Raw genomic sequence first — 15,296 nt, 5'->3', positions numbered from 1 at the left:
ATCCTGTCCAGCTGTTTATATATGCAGTCCAAAAAGAATGACCCTTGATTCAAGACAATAATAATGGGTATCAAAGACCCATTTTCCCCTTAACTCTTACTTATATTTTGATCAATTAATTAATAAAATAATTAAGTGAGCCAGGCATTGTACTAAGTGCTGAGGATAAAAATGAGCAAAAGACAGTCCTTGAACTGAAGGAGCTTACAATCTAATGGTGGAAATAACATGCAAACAAATATATACAAAGCAAGGAATGCTTAGAATAAGAAGAAATCAGAGAGAAGGCACTGGAATTAAGAGGAGTTGGGGCTTTCTGTAGAAGGGATTTTAGTTAGGACTTGAAGGAATTCAAGGAGGGCAATAGTTGAAGTGAATGAAGGAGAGTGTTTCAGCTTTGAGGGATGGCTAGGGAAAATTTCAGGTGTTGATCAGAATGTATACATTTCTTAGAGATCAAATTTAATCAATAAACACCAACCAAATCTCTTCTTGGTAAAAGGCACAATAAACCATACAAAATTCTTAAGCTCCATTTCCACCCTCATTTGCTGAAAAAAGGTGGGGAGGGGAACCAAAGATATAGTAGAATTTGGTGGAACCTTAAAGGACATCTATTCCAATTATTCTAATTTTACAGATGAATGAAAAGTTCAGAGAGAATAGTGAATTAATTATTCAAAGTCATAAGGCAGAATTTGAAATCATGTTTACACAATTCTGAGGTACTGCTTCATGCCTATTAGATTGGCTAATGGGCCAGAAAGGAAAAATGAAAATGTTGAAGAGAATGTGGGAAAAATGAGAAATTAATACATTGTTAATGGAATTCTGAACCAATTCAACCAGTCTGTAGAACAATTTGGAACCATATACAAAGAGTTATAAAATCATTCATAACCTTTGACCTAACAATACTACTAACTTGGTATGTATCGCAAAAGAGAATACTTTTTTTTTAAGGAAAAGGACCTATGTGTACAAACATATTTATATTAGCTCTTTTTTTTCAGGACAAAGAATTGTTAATTGAGGAATGTCTCTTAGGGAGTGGCTGAATATATTATGGTATGTGGTTATGATGGAATATTATTGTTCTATAAGAAACAATGAGCAGGATGCTCTCAGAAAAACTTAAGACTAATATGAGCTCATGCAAAGTGAAATGTACTGTGTACCAAGTAATAGCAATGCTGAATGACTTTGTTATTCTCAGTAATGTAATTATCCAAAACTACTTTGAAGGACTTATGATGAAAAATGCTATCCATACCCAGAGAAATAATTGATTGGGTCTGAATACAAATTGAAGCATACATTTTTTTCCTTGAGGGTTTTTTCTGGAAAGAGAGAGATCTGTTTCTTTTTCACAACAAGACTTTTGTGGAAATGTTTTGTATAACTTCACATGTGCCTTCTCAACAAGGGGAGGAAGGAGGAAAAGAGAGAATCTGGAACTCAAAGTTAAAAAAAAATGATAAAAATTATTTTTACATGTAACTGGGAAAAATAAAATATTAAATTTTTTAAAATGGGAAAAAGAAATCATGTTCACTGATCCCAAAGCCAGGAGTCCTTCTATTGGGCTATGGTGAGAATACTAATTAGAGAGGTGGAGGATTGGGCCAAACCTTTCTCTAGATCATCATTTATAATAAGTAAACATTAATGAGGTGCCTACTACTTCCTAGGCATTGTACTAGGCACTGCAGCTATAATATGTGAAAAGGGAACAATCCTGCACTCATGAAGTTTACATTCTACTGAAGGGATTCAGGTGCATGGGTCTGTAAATGCAGACTATATCTGCTAAGTAATTTTTGACATGAGGATAAAAATATGCAGACTCTGTTTTAACATGAAGAGAAGATTCATAAGGAGGTAGCATTTTAAATAAGACTTAAATGGAACTAGGGGTTCCAATAGGAGAGGAGAGAAAAAGTTCCAGGCAAGAAGGACAGTTTGTGCAAAGACACAGAGATATCAGTTTAGCTGAAGCATAGAGTGTGAGAGGGGAGAAATGAGGGAGTCAGGCTAGAAATGAAGATTAGATTGAGATTGTGAAGAATTTTAAAACCAAATACAACTGCTTTTATTTTATCTTAGAGAAAATAGTGACCACTGAATTTTCTTGGGCTAGAGCTATACTAAAGAATCAATTTGGAAACGGTGTCAGGATAGCTTGTTGAAGGGAGAGGCTGAATGTGGGAAGACCCCCCCCCCTCCAATTTCCTCCACCCTCACACACTAATTAGGAGGTTATTACTATTAATTTTAATTTTAAAATTAAATTATATTGAATTCCAAAATTTTTCCCTCCCTCCACAATTGAGAAGGCAAGAAAAATAGACCTCATACCAAATAGGTATAGCAATGCAAAACAAACGTCCACATTAACCATGTTTTCTTTTTAAGAAGAGCAAGAAAAGAAAGAAAATATGCTTTAATCTGGACTGATTTCATCATCTTTCTATCTAAAGGTGAATTGGATGTTTCATCATGAGTCCTTAGAATTATGATTGGTCATTGTGCTGACTAGAGGTATTAATTTACAAAGCTGATCATCTTTACAATATTGCTGTTGACTGTATAAATTATTCTCTTGGTTCCATTCACTTCATTGGGAATCCATTCACACAAGTCTTCTCAAGTTTTTCTGAAACTATCTTCATCACTTCTTACAGAACAATATTACTTCATTACATTTGCATACCATAATTTGTTCAATCATTCCTTAAGTCTTAGTCATTGTCTCAATTTCCAATTCTTTGAAAGCATAAAAATAGCTGCTATAAATGCATGTGTTCTTTTTCTTTTTCTATTTCTCTGTTTTCTTTAAGAGCACAGACCTAATAATCACATATTGCTGGGTCAGAGAGTATGTATAGTCTAATTGCTCTTAAGACATAACTCCAGAGCAGAGCCAAGATGGTAAATAATAGACAGGAGATTGCATGAGTTTTCCTCAGCAACCCTCAGAATCAATGCTAAAGCAAGCCTCTGAACAAACTTTGGAGTTTCAGAACCCACAAATATTTGGAGTATAATAATTTTATAGCTTAAGATGTCTTGTAAGGACTTCAGAAAAGGGCTGTCTTACTGGGCAGGAGTGAATGTAGACAAGCATAGGTGCCAGTGACCTGGCTCACGGAGGTCTGGTGCAGGAAATCTAGTAGGTGGCTCTTAGTAAAATTATAGCAGCATTAATTATGCTATTGTGGTTCTAAAAGCCAGTGAATCAACTGACCATCTGTGAGACCTCCAGTACAACTACAGAAAGGAAATTGTGAGCCCTGACCCTAACATAACAGGTAGAACTTGGTTAGGATCACCCAGTATAGTGGGAAAGCCTGCAACATCATTAGTTCCAGCTCCAGCCCAGCTGGAGTGAGTCAGTGAAATTCTGCTGTCCCCTTACAAAAGAACTTGGGACAATTTCCCCTGTGCCTTAGGAACAGAGCTTCCCTTTGAAAAATGAGTAAAAAACCAAAAAGAGCTCTGACTATAGAAAGCTATTATGCAGACAGGGAAGATCAGAACACAAATTCCCCTCAAAGGAGGATATGAATTGGTCTCCAGCTCAAAAAGTTTTCTTGGAAAAATTCAAAAAGAATCTTAGAGAGATAGAAGAAAAATTAGAGAAAGAAATGAGTGCTATGCAGGAGTATGAAAAGTTGGGAGAAAGAGCCAATAATTTGGAAAAGGAAACAGAGATTTGACTAAAAAAAGCAACTCCTTAATAAATAAATTTGACAAAATGGATAAAGAAAAGAACTCCTTAAAAAACAGAATTGGCAAGATGGAAAATGGAAAAATGGAAAAAGAAAACAACTTCTTAAAATATAATTGAAAAAAATCTACTAAAATAAAACAATTCCTTTAAAAGTACAGTTGGCCAAATGCAAAAGGAAGCAAAAAGCTAACTGAAGAAAATAGTTCACTAAACATTAGAATTGAACAAATAGAAGTGAATGACTCAATGAAACATCAAGAATCAGTCAAACAAAACCAAAAACCAAAACCAAAACAAAACAGAGAAGAACATAAAATACCTCATTGGTAAAACAACTGACCTAGAAAATAGATTCAGAAGAGATAATTTAAGATTTATTGGAGTACTATTCAATATTGTAGTAGAAATGTTAGTTTTAGCAATAAAAGAAGAAAAAGAAATTGAAATAATTAGAGTAGGTAATGAGGAAATCAAATTATCACTCTTTGTATATGATATGGTGGTATACTTAGAGAATCCTAGAGAATCAACTAAAAACTACTAGAAACAATTCACAACTTTAGCAAGTCTCAGGATACAAAATAAATCCACATAAATCATCAGCATGCTACCAACAAAAAGTCCAGCAGCGAGAGATACAAAGCAAAATTCCATTTTAACACAATTCCATTTTAAATAATTGTAGACAATATAAATATTTGGGAGTTTACCTGCCGAGACAAAGTTGGGAACAACATGAACACAATTACAAAACACTTTTCATACAAATAAAGTTAGATCTAAACAATTGGAAGAATATCAAGTTCTCATGGGTAGAGTGAGCTATTATAATAAAAATGACAATTCTACCTAAATTAATCTACTTATTCAGTTCTATACCAAACTGCCAAGAAATTACCTTATAGAGCCAGAAAAAAAATAACAAAATTTATCTAGAAAAAAAATCTAGAATATCCAGAGAATTCATGAAAAAAAGCAAAGGAAGGTACGTACAACTGATAAATGGCCAAAGAATATGAACAATTTTGAGATGAAGAAATTAGAACTATTTTTATTCATATGAAAAAAAGATCAAAATCACTATTAATTAGAGAAATGCAAATTAAGACAAATCTGAGCTACCACCTCATATCTCTCAGACAGGAAAAGATAAGGATAAATGGAGAAAATTGGGAAAATTGGGATACTAATGTGTTGTTGATGGAGTTGTGAATTGTTCCAATCATTCTGGAAAGCAAGTTGAAACTATGCAACAAGATTATGTGATGATCAACTGTGATGAACTTGGCTCTTTTCAACAATGGGGTGATTCAAGGCAATTCTAAGTCTTATGATAGAAACAGCCATTTGTATCCAGAGAACTATGGAGCCTGAATGTGGCTCAAAGCATAGTATTTTCACCTTTTTGTTGTTTTCCCTTTATTTTTCCCCTTCTTGTTTGATTTTTCTTGGGCAGCATCATGAATATGGAAATATATTTAGAAGAATTGCATATTTAATCTACATTGGATTACTTGTCTAGTGAAAGATGGAAAGGGAAGGTTTGAAGAAAAAAATTGGAACACAAGGTTTTTTTTGTTTATTTGTTTTGTTTTTGTTTAATTATAGTTTTTTTTTTTATTTTCAAAATGTATACATGAATAATTTTCAATATTAACCCCTACAAAATCCTGTGTTCGAATTGTTTTTCCTTCCCTTTCCCCCCAGTCGGCAAATGATCCAATATATGTTGAATATGTGCAATTTCTCTATACATATTTCCACAAATATCATGCTGTGCAAGAAAAATCAGATCCAAAAGGGAAATAAAAAAGAGAAAGAAAACAAAATGCAAGCAAACTATAACAAAAAAGAGTGAAAATACTATGTTGTGATCCACATTTGGTAACCACAGTTCTCTGGATGCAGATTGGTCTCTCCTTCACAAGATCATGGGAACTGGCCTGAATCATTGTTGAAGAGATTGGAGTCAAACAAAATTAATCAGCGTGTAATCTTGCTGTTGTCATTTATAATGATCTCCTAGTTTTGCTCATTTCACTTAGCATCAGTTCATGTAAGTTTCTCCAGGCTTCTCTGAAATCATCTTTCTGATTGATCATTTCATACAGAACAATAATATCCCATGACATTCCCATACCATAACTTGGAGCACAAGGTTTTTTGCAAGGGTGTTTAAAAATATCTTTACATGTATCTGGAAAAACAACAACAGAAGAAAAAAAAAAGGCATTTAAGAAACCACATAGCTCTTAATTGTTTTACAAAATAGTTGGACTATTTCACAGCTTTACTCACAGTGCATTAGTATGCGTATTTGCCCCTAAGCATCTCTTTATTCTTGTTAACTTGGCCAATCTGATAGATCTGAAGTGAAATGGTACCTCAGTTTTTTTAATTTATTATTTTTTCTAATTGTTAATCATTTAGAGTGTTTTTCATATGGCTTTTGATATTATTTATTTCTTCTGAAAACTGTCTATTTTTTATTTTTTGACTATTCATAGAGGAATGATTTTATTCTTGTATATGTGACTCGGTTCTCTACATGTGTTAGAAATGAGGCTTTTATCACTTAGCAGAGAATTTTCTGCTTCCCCCTTTCCCCTTCCCCCAGTTTTTTGTTCTTCCACTTTCAGCTGCATTGTGGTTTTTTTTTTTTTTTTTTTTTTTTTTGTTTTGTTTTGTTTTGTTTTGTTCGTTTGTTTGTTTTTGAATGGGAAAAAAATGTTGGCAATAAAAATCATCCATTTTTTGGTCCCTGTTTTAGCTGCATTCCTGTTCATCTAAGCCTGAATCGGGGTGCTCACGGAGTGAGCGGGGAGAAGGGACTGCGGCTGAGAGATGGGGATGGATGGGGGAGTGAGATCAGGAAGCCATTTTGAAGTTCTGAAGCCGAGGAGGCCAGTACAGCTCCAAAGCTGCGAGTTTTGGGGATTGGAAAAACGCAGTGCCTCCAAATGAGGGAACGGGACACATCCCATTGCAGATGGCCGGGCACAGAGGAAGAAGGGGCTGAGAGACGGAGAGACAGAGAGATAAAAGGAGGGAAGAGGGGGCTGGAAGAGGGAGAGGCACAGGGACCGACAGATAAAGGGAAACTCGGGGTGGGGAGACAGACAGAAAGCCAGGGTAGGAGAGATGACGAAGCGGGGAGAGAGGAAGAGTGAGAGGGAAGGAGAGGCAGAGAAGGGGATGCGAGAGAAGAGAGCACCCAGAGACACACTGCGCACACACACATACGAGGTGATGCTTAGGTGCGCAGTATGTAATACACACTCGCAGGGAGGGATGGGGGAAGCAGAGACTGACGGAAGGACAGACAGACGAGCAGAGGGAGGGAGAGGAGGGTCCGGAGGCGGGGGAGATTTCCACTTGGGATCCGGGTGGATCCCTTAACAAAGGGGGAGAAGGGGAGGGGGGGGCCGGAGAGAGCAGCCGGGGCTCCGAGGGACGGCCCGAGGCGCAGGCACAGAGAGGCTGGAAGCCAGACGGAGGTAGACAGCCAGGCAGACTAGCGGGCTACAGCGCCACCCGGAGCATCACTCCTTCTACGCCCTCGAAACGGTTTTTGTTTTTTTTTCGGCCCTGGGACCGCCCTTGAATGTGGGGGGGGAGTCTAGCAGTCGACGAAGGCGAAGCGCCTCGGAGAAGGGGCCACTCAGGAGCACGAGCTCTCCCGAGCCCGCCCCCGCCGGCCCGGGCTCCGCCCCCGCCTGCCCGGCGCAGACGCAGAAGGAGAGTCGCTGCGGATCCGTGCCAGTGCGAGGGGGTCGAGGTGCAGAGGTGACAGACAGCTGTCGCGCGCGGTGTCTCGGTCGCGGGCCGCAGTGCGGGCCCGGGAAGAACCGCAGCGGCGTCGCTGTCAGACATCGGGAGCCGGTGCTGCTGGCGCTGTCGGGCTGACTGGTGAGGAAATCCGGCCTCACGGGCTCGTGTGGCCGAGGCGGGGAGGAGAAGGGGGGGGGGGGCTGTCAGAGACTGAGCCCAGCCTCGCCGGGGCCTCCGGTCTTTCGGCCCGGTCTCCTTCCCGGCCTGGGCCATGGCGCAGAGGATAAACCTTGAGGACCTCGACGAGCAGCCTTCCTTGCTCTCGGGCGAGGAGGAGGAAGGAGAGGGGGACCTTTGGAGACGACGGTGGAGGCGGAGGGGGAGAGGTGGCTGGAGAGAGGAGGGGGAAGGGCGGAGGTGGAGGCAGACGCGGAGGGGTGGGGGAGCCGAGCAGAGGGAGGGGCGGATGTGGAGGCGGACGCGGAGGGGCGGAGGGGGAGGAGAAGAAGTGGAGGGCCGGATGTGGGTGTGGAGGCGGACGCGGAGGGGCGGAGCGGGGGGAGAAGAGGCGGAGGGCCGGATGTGGGTGTGGAGGCAGACTCGGAGGGGCCGAGGGGGGGGAGAAGAGGCGGAGGGCCGGATGTGGATGTGGAGGCGGACCCGGAGGGGCGGAGCGGGGGGAGAAGAAGGGGAGGGCCGGATGTGGGTGTGGAGGCAGACCCGGAGGGGCGGAGGAGGAGTAGAGAGGGAAGGGCGGAGGTGGGAATGGAGGCAGAGGGGAGTGGCTGAAGAAGAAGGGCGGAGGTGCAGACTGAGGGTGAGAGTGAGGCTGAGGGAGAGGAGGGTGAGGAGTGGAAGTGCGGCGGAAGGGGAGAGGCTGAAGGGGAGTGGCCAAGGCCCGCGCCGAGGCGGCCCGGAGGATGTGCCGGAGAACCGAAGGAGAAGGAGGAGAGGATTAGGGAGGAGACTGACACTCCTGAGGAGGAGAGCGAGAGAAGGAGAAGCCCTGGGGGCTAGGGGTGGAGAAGAAATCGGAATGGGGCTGAGGAGGAGGAGGAGGAGGAGGGGTGGAAGAAGAGGAGTGGGAAGTGTGGCTGTGAGGATCCCGTCATCCATGCTGCTGGGCTCTGTCCCTGACCCTATGGCTCAGAGGAACCAGGACCTTGTCCCCGCAGCTGCTGCCTCCCGGCGGCGGCCCCGAGCAAGGCCTTTGCCAGAGGGTGACCTGAGTGAGGACCAGAAGTGGTTTCCCATCCAGATCCCTTCCCTGAGAAATGGCTTCTGTCTTCTGGGCTCAGAGGGAGCAGGCATTATTGAGAGTATCCAGCTGGAGAATTTTATGTGCTATGCCATGCTGGGGCCCATGACATTTGGGCCCAATGTCAACTTTGTGGTGGGACAGAGGGGCAAGAGCGCACTGCAGGCAGCTCTCATAGTTGGTCTGGGTGGAAAATCATTAGGATCATCTTTGGGACAGTTTGTAAAAGATGGAGAGGCTTCAGCCAACATCTCCATCACAATACGCAACACTGGGCCCTGTGCTTTTAAATCTGAAGTGTACGGGGACTCAATAACTGTGCAGCAAAACATCAGTGTGGATGGAAGCACAAGTTACAAACTAAAAGGCCAAGCGAGAAACGTGGTTTCTTCTGAGGAAACCGAGCTTACGGCCATTCTTAGTCATTTTAATATACGCGTAGACAGCCCAGCATCTATTTTACCTCAAGAGATGGGCAGGCACTTATTGCAGACCAAACAAGATAGTGACAGATATAAATTCTTTCTGAAAATGACCCACCTCGAACAGATGAATGATCATTGCTTAAGCCTTTTGGCCAAAAAAACCCAAACTCAGGATGAGATAAAACAAGGAAAAGAGCAGCTTCTAAACCTAAAACTTGAGGGTGCCCAAATAGAACAGGCTTTCCAGAATATAATTGGCTCAAGGAAGAAATTACAGGATTTAAAATATCAGATGGCTTGGGCAATAGTGAATGAAACTGAAAAAACAGTTGAAGCTATGAAAAATCATATCAGCATTGAAGACCAACGCATTGTCAAATTAAATCAGAAATTGGAGGCTTGTCAAGCCCAATTTGATGAAACGGCCCAAAAGTTTAAAAAGATTCGCAAGAACTTGCGACACTTAACCAGACAAGCTGCTGTCTTAGAGACCAAATACAATCTATCAGAAGAAGATATAAATAGAAAACATAGGGCATGCAGAAAAGCTGAAGTTTTATATACTTCTTCCCAAAATGAATATAAAAAATTAGACAAGGCAAAACAAAATTACAACCAAATTGAAAAACTGAAAAAGAGGCTAGAACAAAGAAAGTTGGAAAAACGGGAAAAAGTTTACATGTTAAGGGAAAAGATAAAGAACTTTAACCGTCGAGAACAGTACCTTGTCCGAGAGATGGGCTATCTCAAGCAAGCTATAGAAAAAGACAGTGTAGAACATTCTGAGATTAGCCGAGAAGTAGCAGATTTGCAGCAAATGCTAAATGATGGGCAACAGCAGCTAAACCGATTAAAAGATTGCAGAACTGATCCCCTAAAAAGATTTGAACCACAAATTCCAACCCTTCTTGAAGCAGTAAACAATGCCCATAGCCGTGGGTGCTTTGTTTCCAAACCTGTAGGCCCACTAGGAGCTTACATCCATCTCCGGGATCCTGAATTTGCTTTGGCTGTTGAATCCTGCTTAAAGGATCTTCTTCTTGCCTTTTGTTGTGACAACCATAAAGATGAGCAAGTACTTCAGGAACTAATGAAAAATTTTTATCCACCAGGCTCTCCACAACCACAGATTATTGTGTCAGCATTTAAGCCAGAAGTGTATGATGTAACAGACAGAGCAGCCTTTCACCCAGACTTTCCAACAGTTCTCACAGCTTTAGAAATAGATGATGCCGTGGTGGCCAATGCTTTGATTGACACCAGGGGCATAGAGTCAGTGCTGCTTATTAAAAGTAACACTCTAGCTCGTTCAGTGATGCAGACACAGACACCCCCCAAGAACTGTACTGAAGTTTTCGCTGCCAATGGTGACCAGGTGTTCCAGCAACAGTACTATTCATGTGAAAAATCAAGACCTACTTACTTGATTAATATAGAAGTAGAAATAGATCGTTTGGAGAAAGAGGTTGAAAGTAAAATGGCACAGTTGGCTGTATATCAGAAACATGCAGGCATAATTAAAAATGGTATCATAAAAAACCAAGAAACTATTAAGAAGTGGCATGTATATTTAAAAGAATTAAAGGTTAAAATGACAAAAATCTTTGTACAGATAGGAGATCTTGAGAATGAAGCAAATCAGTCAGTAGCTATCTCAGTTCCAGACAAAGAAGCACAAGAAATTAAAACACAGATGAAAGAGGTTGAGGAAAAGATGAAAATTCAAAATGAGGAAATAGAGAATTTAAGAAAACAGAAAATAGATGCTGAACAGAGACATAAAAACATTGGCTTGAACATTTGTCAAGTTACAGAATTAACAGAATCTACTAAGCAAAATCTAAACCAGGCAAACTTTGAAATGGATTCTAAAAAACAATACTTGCTACATTATCAAAATAAGCTTAAACAACGCCTGGATACTCTCCAAATGAAAAAAGACGCGTTAACTATGAAAGAAAAAGACCTGGAACAAAAGATTGTTCAGGCCAAACACATCTGCCCAGAGCGAAAAGAAGTTAATCAGGCCGCCTCCGATCTTGATAAAGAAATTAATCTGTTAAAACAGAAGATTATATCAGAAAAGGGCATTCACAAAAGCAGAAAAGAGATGGTAAACAGGTACCAAGAACTAAGAGAAAAATATCGGAGTCTGTATGTTCATTTGAAGAATCTAAAAATTTGTGTTAAATCACTGGATGCAACAACAGCACAAAGATATGAAATATACCATCAATTAAGAAAACGTTTTGCTTTACAATGCAAATCATTCTTTGATGAATTGTTGACTCAATTTTCCTGTTCAGGGGAAATGAGCTTTGATCACAAAAATGAATCCCTTTCTATAAAAGTTCAACCTAAAGAAGAAAATATAGCTGCTTTTGGTGACATGCAATTCCCATCAGAGAGTGCAAACTCTTTTTCAAACTTTTTTTTAATGCTCACTTTATGGTTTGTCACTGACTCTCCCTTCAGATGCCTGGATGCATTTGATATCTACATGGATCCAGTCAGTAGAAGAATTGCCATGGATGTGATCCTCAAGATTGCACATTCCCAGAAATATCAACAGTTCATCCTGCTCACTTCACAAAGTGAGAGCTCTCTTCCTTTAAGTCCACTAACTAGAATGCTCCAATTGCCAGATGTTGAAAAAGACCAGAGAACCGTTCAAGCAGTCAGTCAAAAGGAGGAAGTTTGAAGGTGATTTGTAATTTTTTGAAATAAGTTTATTGATATTTTCTGTTCCTTACATGACTTACACGTAACCCTCCTTGCAATCTCCCAGAGAGCCATCCCATATGAGAAGTATTTTTTTTAAAATTCAGTAGTATTTTATTTTTTCAATTATGTGTAAAGATAGCTTTTTAATATATTTTTTTGTAACATTTCCAAAGAGTTCCAAATTTTCTTTTCTCCCTCAACCTCCCCCCCTTCCCAAGACAACAAGCAATCTGATATAGGTTATACATTTATAATCATTTTAAACATTTAGTATTTTTTTGTAGAAGAAAAAGCTAGTCTGATTGAGACATGTATCCAAAAACAGTAGACAACATTTAATACCTATGAACATTTCACTTCCATTAAGGGATAAGTTGGCATGTCTTATCATATCTCTTTATTTCAGCTTTTGTTCCTGAAGCACTTTGACCAAACTATTTATTTTTCAGCTTTTATTTTAAAAGAAATTAATTTTTTTTGCTGTTTTCTATTTACATGGTTGCAATTATTGTGTATATTGGTTTTTTCTTACATTACTTTGCTTGTATCACTGAATCAACATATAGATTTTTCTAGCCTACATATTCATCATACAGCATTTTTACAGCATAATAATATTCTATTACATTCATATACCACAATTTGTTTCTGTATTTTCCAGTTGTTGACTATCATTTAAAAAAAAAATGTTTTTGTAAGTATTTTGGAGTATCTGGGGACATTTTTTTTTCCCTTATCAATGAGTTGCTTGGAAAATTAGCTCAATAACTGAGTCTCCACTTCAAAGGGTATAGACATTTTGGTCAGTTTATTTGTATAATTCCAAATTGCTTTGCAAGATAGTCATATATATCATTGTGTACATCTTGGATATTAAACCTTTATCAGAGAAAATTGCTACATTTTTTTTTTCCATTTGACTACTTTGCTTCTTATCCTAAATGCATTAATGTTGTCGGTGAAGAAGCTTTTCAGTTTTAAGTTCCTCCTTTGGCTGTAGACACAGTATTATGCTCCTTCAATTGCTTTACTATATTTACCTGGAAATCTCCATAATGTTTATGTTCTCCCACTCTTCTGGGTGCCAGATGACCCAGCGGTTCCAATCCCCTCCCTCCAGGGTAAGTAGCCTTTTCAAGTACCATATTCCTGGGCCTCATCCAGGAATCTCTCTTCACATATAGGAGCATGCATCAATTGAACCCCCCCTCACACCTCCAAAGTAAGGCCTTCTTTCAACCTTTCTTCTTGCCTCCTCACCCCTACTCTTTCTGAGATAACAGAGATCGCCTTCCCCTCATTGCTAGCTCTTGATTTGATATCATTCTCTTTTTCCCCAATCACTCCCCCTTTTTATGTACCTTGTCATTTTTTGATGTAGTCCCACAAAAGAATTGTTCAACTAGGAGCAGCTAAGTGGTGCAGTGGATAGAGCACCAGCCTTGAATTCAGGAGGACCCGAGTTCAAATCTGGTCTCAGACACTTAACAATTCTTAGCTGTGTGACCCTGGGCAAGTCACTTAACCCCAGCCTCAGGGGGAAAAAAAAGAAAAAAGAATTGTTCATCTGTAGGCAAGTGTTGTCACTGTCCATAATATCCCCATCCTCATCTTCATTGTTACCTCTACCAAATTTTTACTTTACTTCTATCTTGTATACATTTAGAAGTTTTACTGATCCCTCTGTTGTCACTGTTATTGCATGGTGCATTCATTCACTCCTACATTTCTGTTGTTTGGGTTATTTGAGGGTTAAGTAATCTCTTCAGGTCTGGTTTTCTTTCTAAAATGTTTTAAATTCTTTATTATTCTCTCATCTTTTGTCTTGTATGATTAAACTCAAATCTGCAGGATAGGGTAGCTATCCTATATGTACCTGCATCCTAAGCTCCATTGCTCTGTTCAGCACATTATTTTTATTTCCTCCTGTGTTTTACTATTGGGTACAAAATAGTCTTATTATGTTTGAATGTCTTTTCCCTTGTATTTGAAGGCCTTTTCCCTGATGACTTACAGAACTTCTTATTTCTGAATTAAATGAAGTTTAACCCTTATATATCTTGGAGTTTTCGGCCCTGGATTATTTTCTAGAAGCAATCTGAATTCTTTAAATTGGAACTTCATTTTTTATGTTTCAAAGTTCATCCTTCAAAGTATTTCCTTCACTGTGGTATTAAAAGTTTTTGTCCTGTTGGATTTTTGTGGGAAATCTATGATCCTTATGCTGTCTCTACGCACCCTATCAAGATCCATATTTTATTTGTATTATAAGTATATTTGGACTCAGGTCCTCCTGACTTCAGAGCCAGTGCTCTAGCCACTGTGTCATCCACCTGCCACAGAGCACATTTTTTTTAAATGTTGTTTTTGATTCTTCTAAGTTGTCCACTTCTGTGGATATACATTCCTGATTTATTATTTTTGGGGTTTTTTTTGATGAGGTTTGTTATTTATGTACACTAATGTACATTAAAATTTTTCTATTCTATTCATTATTTTTGCTGAACAGGACATAGATTCTGTTCTCATAGTTCTTTCTCTTTTGAACTATTCAGGAGTAGAATATGGTTCCATATTCTCACAGAGTTCTCTGTTTTATCAAGTGATGGATCATTTTCCTTTTTTTTCTTAAGTATTTGTTTCATGAACTGATACCTTAACCTGTAACAGATTGAAAAGTCATATTTTCTTCTGTTGTTACTGTTTTTTTTTTTTCCTTTGATTTATCTGTTTATGTTCAAATCCTTTGTTTTCTTCCTCTGGAAATTATGATACTCTCGGTATTTTTTGTCCATTATTTTTCTTATAACTCACTTCCTGGCTTTCTACCCTCTGCTGTTTCTTTAGGGGCTGGATCTCAAAGGGTTTTAGCCTGTTCCCATGCTGGGCAATTCATGATTCACTAAACTATGTCTCTGCCCTCAAGTGACTTCCTTTAGGGTCGTCAGACCAGATGTTTGCTGTGCTTTTCCCTCATACTTTGTGGAGTGTTGAAAAGCCCCCACATGAAATTTCTTGTCTTGATGAACTGTTCCACTCCCTGTTTTTCAGGTTTCTGGCCTGACACAGGCAGTTTAGAACCTACTTTGCTCAGCATCAGCAGTACAGAACTTTACAGAACAGGTGCTTCCAGGTTACTTTCATGGACAAGCTTTTGTTCCTGAAGCACTTTGACCAAACTGGACATAAAGGCCTGAATAAACTTTCACAGCCTGTAGCCAAGCACTCTTTGGCACCCCAAAGAAGAAGGGGAAGGTTTTGATATGAATCTATGTTATGTCCTTGCTTCTGCTTGTACAGCCTCACTGCCAGTAGTATAGGATGTACAGGAAGAAGTCTTGATTTATAATTTAATATGATTGTGCATTTATAATGGGATTTTTTT

General features: G+C 39.6%; 1 protein-coding gene across 1 annotated transcript; it reads left to right on the top strand.

Annotated features, from left to right (window-relative positions):
* The first annotated feature begins 8,618 nt into the window (after positions 1 to 8,618).
* On the top strand, positions 8,619 to 15,075 carry LOC141549088 (structural maintenance of chromosomes protein 6-like). The gene is made up of 5 exons (XM_074278410.1): positions 8,619 to 9,722; positions 9,825 to 10,713; positions 11,128 to 11,308; positions 11,663 to 11,781; positions 14,963 to 15,075. The coding sequence occupies exons 1-5, from the start codon at positions 8,619 to 8,621 to the stop codon at positions 15,073 to 15,075; spliced, it is 2,406 nt and encodes an 801-aa protein (XP_074134511.1).
* Positions 15,076 to 15,296: the final 221 nt, after the last annotated feature.

This window comes from Sminthopsis crassicaudata, chromosome X (genome assembly GCF_048593235.1).
Source record: "Sminthopsis crassicaudata isolate SCR6 chromosome X, ASM4859323v1, whole genome shotgun sequence".
NCBI classification, from domain to species: Eukaryota; Metazoa; Chordata; class Mammalia; order Dasyuromorphia; family Dasyuridae; genus Sminthopsis; species Sminthopsis crassicaudata.
This window is presented reverse-complemented; position numbering and strand designations above follow the sequence as displayed.

What these genes read in the sequence shown, in the direction of transcription:
- LOC141549088 (XM_074278410.1), top strand. Translation starts at nt 8,619, where the DNA reads ATGCTGCTGGGCTCTGTCCCTGACCCTATGGCTCAGAGGAACCAGGAC. An exon ending in TGCAGGCATAATTAAAAATG is followed by an intron (nt 10,714 to 11,127) that starts GTATCATAAAAA and finishes AAATGAAAAAAG; the next exon opens with ACGCGTTAACTATGAAAGAA. An exon ending in AGAAAAGAGATGGTAAACAG is followed by an intron (nt 11,309 to 11,662) that starts GTACCAAGAACT and finishes CTCTCCCTTCAG; the next exon opens with ATGCCTGGATGCATTTGATA.